Below are 4,347 nucleotides of genomic sequence, written 5' to 3'. Positions count from 1 at the left end.
AAAAAAAAAAATGAGAAATTTAAATTTTAAAAGAAAGAGCAAAATTTATATTTGATTTTTTTAGGGCGGTAAAGGTACATTAATTGGTTATATGCATCGATCTGAAGATAAATCAAGTACTGACTGGAGTTTTAGTATTGAAATTGGTACAGCAACAAGGACAAAATTTATTGCAACAATAGGTGGAATTCCCGCGGGGATAATTTCGGATCGATATGTATGTTTACAGCCAGCTGGTGATGCAAATGCCGAGCAATGCAAATGGTTAAAGTAAGTTAAACATTAGGAAATGAATTTGAATTCTAGTTTGTACTCAAATTAATTTACTGCTTTCTAGTAAGTTTGCTTTTTTTTTGCATATGTTTAACAATTTAACCATTTTAATTTTAAGTTTATGATTTCTATTCTTCAATTATTTAATTCAAATAATATTAGATATGAAGCATCACCATTACGTGAACGACATATGGCACATCGTTGGCAAGCAGGTATTGGTAATTGTCCTGGATGTAATGAACGAGGTATTGAGAATTTCTTGCTTAAACTTGATCCACGACAATGGCTTGATGGTTTAAATTCAACAACTGAAGCGGTTACATGCGCTTTAGAAATAGCGCTTATTATAGTAACCATTTTAGCTACCGTCTTAATATGCACAAAATGTATTATTCCATTAGCTAGATGTACAATTTCATTGAGTAAACCACCAAAAAAGTAAATTTTTTATTTGCCGTAAATTAATTTAACTAATTAATTTCCAATGCTCAGGTGGTTAGAATTATAACTTCATGATAATTTTTTATCTTTTTGCTAGTTATTTTACGATAATCTTTAACCTTTTGAGTTATCTCGCGATAATCTTTGACATTTTATTGAAAAATAATTTGAGAAAATTATTTCTTATTACTGACCTTTTATTAGAATGTGCCTTATTGACTGACTATATCATTTGCTCTATGTTAATTAATTAATGTTATTCATATGCATATTGTTATCAGTACAATACATTTCACTTAATTATTTTAAAGTTGTATGAAAAGTGCATATTATACGTCACACCTCAGTTTATTTATTTGCTCAAATGGCATTTGACCATCAATCATAGTAATTTTAATCGAAATTGAAACAAAAAAAAATTTAATAATTCCGAAAGTCAAATTTTTTTTGACAAAATTAATGGTCACAAGTCATAATTTGCATTAAGTAGTGATAATTCTGATGATATTATCATATTTTAATTATCATTTTAAAGAAAAAAAAAATTTTGAGACCTACTGGATTTTATCGACAATAGTGATATTGCATAAATTTGATAGCATTCTACTATTATGGTATAGTGTATTTTAGTTTATTGTTTATTATACTTTAATTAGTATCAGACAGCAATTAGAAGTTTTCACAAAAAATTTTTCCATCAATGTTGCAAAAACTTTTATAAAAATTTCCAATTATCTAAAATCTTTAAAATTCCTGTGAAAATTTGAAAAAATTCATAACATTTACGAAGCATCCTATCAAAAATTTTTTTCACCACGAAGTTTTATTTTCTTTAATAAGCAAATTTTTGTCTTTTTTTTGAAATTTCAGAATTGTGAATTATCTGCTGATTTTATCATGAATTTAATTTATGGAAATTTTTCTGTCTACGCAATAATTAACCACAAACACAATGCTATCTTCAACTTCTCCACGTAATAGATATATTTCTTAGATAACAAATAAAACGATAAACAAAATGTTGCTAATAAATTACTGATGAAAACGGACATTAGAAATATAAGCTATGAAATAAAATTGTGGTTTAAATTGAAACATAAATTATACTGTGAAACTGAGAGAAAAATAGATTTTTGAGAATTTTAATCAAATTTAATTGGAATTGATTTATTATTTCTTTTCATTCTTACATACTAACATTTTTTATTTTTTGCCACACATTAACATCCTTTTATCTCATATCCATAATTATAATAAAGAATATGGAAAAGAAAGTAATTAACAGTTTCCAATTGTTTCCATATCGATATCATTGCTGGTAAAATGTTAAAATGCATGTCATTGCAGTATATATATACTAAAATGCATGTTACTGTAGGATATCGTTGAAAGCAGATTGGAGTATCCATGTAATTGTTAAAGTGAAACTTTTTATATTTAGTGTATTCATTGTTACTATTGCAGTTTTTATAATAATATTCCAACGTTTCTTACCAGTTCCAGTTCTAGCATTTTTGTCTTTCAAATTTAATTTTTCCTGGTACCGAAGAATTTATGGTTCCTTTCCGTATTGCATTCCCTTTTCCAACTGAGTCTTCCTGAAAAATGAAAGTAACAAGTATCATAAGTTGTTAAGTTTTTCATCGAATAAACTGTCCAATTTCATCCTAATTCATTTTTTTTCTTTTTAAATTTGTAAAGATTATTTAATACCAAATATTTTTCAACATATGATGGTGCATCAGCAAAATATGAACTATCCAAAATGGGCGCTTGATGACAATAATATCGTTTACGCTTATATTTTGCTATTGTTAATAAAGCCAAAATGCAACGTATAATGCAAATTCCAATAATTTCCAAAAGTATACAAGTAAATGGTATTTGTATTAGCTAAAAAAAGAGAAAAAAAAAATGCGACGGATGTTTTTAAAATAAATTTAAGAATTTAGAAAATGCAATCTTACAAAGTAAAATAAAATTTTTTAGCCCACACAAAAACAAATACACTAAATATTTTTGAAATGAATTGAAAAATTTAGAAAATGCATTTTCATAGATTAGACTGAAATCACTTAAAGAAAATCAAAGTTTATTATTTTCAAAATAAACGAATTAAAATTCTATTTTGGAACAAAAAAAAAAGCAAGACTTACCATGAAATGCTCTACATTTTCGAAAGGAAAAAATTAAAAAAGAAATCTACAAAGGAATAAGAGATAAAGTGATAAATTTGATTCATAAAATATATTAAAAATGATTGAATGATAAAATATTGTAAATGATTTTATATTGGATTAGTTAAATGTTTAAAATATTATTGAATATAAATTAATTAATTGAAATAGGATAAAAAATAATACAGCAAACCCATTGTTCGATCACTTGTCCTTCGGCAATATAATGCATTTTTTTTTTCTTTCGAATAAATTTAACAACCGTTCATATGCGATAAAATTGTTTTCATTAAATGAAATTAGCAAAAATATCATAATTTGAGGATAAAAAATAAATGCGAATTATTTGCAATTTTAAAATTTATCAAAATATCACCAATATATTCGTCAAATTCTTTTTACCTTTCGCATTTATGTTTTATCTAAAAATTTGAAAAATATCAAAATATGTAAAAATAAATTCATTCAAAGTTATATTTTTAAAAATATAACTATAAATGTCCATTTCATTCAATCGCAACAAAGATTGAGGAATCGTTCTGTTTCTTTGGTTAATAGTATCTCAAATGTTGAATAATTAAATCTTTATTACGATAAGTTTATTAATACAACAATGAACTCAATAATTATGATTTTTGATAAGATAAATTAATGAGGATATCAATTGGAAAAGGAAACCTATCCGATGCTCTATTCAATCGACCATATTGAAATACACATCTTGAGAAATGTTTCATGATGGGTCAGGACCCTCTCTGCTTCTTTCACGAATATTTTCAAAAAAAAAAAAAACAAATAATTAAAATTTAGATGGTAAATTTAAATGAGGCTAGCAAAAATGGATAGAAAAAAATTCGAAATATATTTGGAATTTGATGTAGCAAGGATTTTATTTTTGAACTAATGGACTTTATTCATATGCATAATTAATTAATCGCAAATCAGTATAGTTAGTTTTACTCATAATATTGTTATCATTAAAAAATATTTCATCCTGACCCAAAACAAACAGATTTGCATATCATCACACAGAAAAGCTAAGTATAACTTCTTAACTAACAGTATGTTTTGTGCTCAACTACAAACTGATAATTATTGTAATAATATTTTAGCAGATATATTTCGCGGGACATTTTCCAGAAATAAAATAGCAAGGCATCGTAAAATCGGATGACGACATATCGATGACAGCAATATATTTGTAGCCATACCGAAGAATGCAGATATCACTACAATCATTTCGGATAATTAATTGTCTAAATATATTCTGTTGCTATATTATTATTATTATTAATTATTATTACTATTATTGTTATTATTACTACTTTAGATTTTTGTTCGCAATTGTCAAATAAATCTGAAAAATGGAAGTATTTTGGAAGGAAAGTTTATGCTTACCAATAATAGCAAAATCAACCAACAGTTTGCTCTTTGAATTTTTTCTAAATACTCT

General features: G+C 25.4%; 2 protein-coding genes across 2 annotated transcripts; one reads left to right on the top strand and one right to left on the bottom strand.

Moving 5' to 3' along the window:
* Positions 1 to 91: 91 nt before the first annotated feature.
* Positions 92 to 718, top strand: LOAG_13044 (hypothetical protein; the record flags this gene model as incomplete). The annotated part of the gene is made up of 2 exons (XM_003148554.1): positions 92 to 270; positions 436 to 718. The coding sequence occupies 2 exons, from the start codon at positions 92 to 94 to the stop codon at positions 716 to 718; spliced, it is 462 nt and encodes a 153-aa protein (XP_003148602.1).
* Positions 719 to 2,222: 1,504 nt separating this feature from the next.
* Positions 2,223 to 3,126, bottom strand: LOAG_13043 (hypothetical protein; the record flags this gene model as incomplete). Its single annotated transcript, XM_003148553.1, has 3 exons — positions 2,223 to 2,315; positions 2,431 to 2,610; positions 3,088 to 3,126. 3 exons carry the CDS (start codon positions 3,124 to 3,126, stop codon positions 2,223 to 2,225), a joined length of 312 nt encoding a protein of 103 aa, XP_003148601.1.
* Positions 3,127 to 4,347: the final 1,221 nt, after the last annotated feature.

This window comes from Loa loa (assembly GCF_000183805.2).
Source record: "Loa loa unplaced genomic scaffold supercont3.39, whole genome shotgun sequence".
Classification (NCBI taxonomy): Eukaryota; Metazoa; Nematoda; class Chromadorea; order Rhabditida; family Onchocercidae; genus Loa; species Loa loa.
Note: the sequence above shows the minus strand (reverse complement) of the source record. Positions and strands in the feature narration are given on the sequence as shown.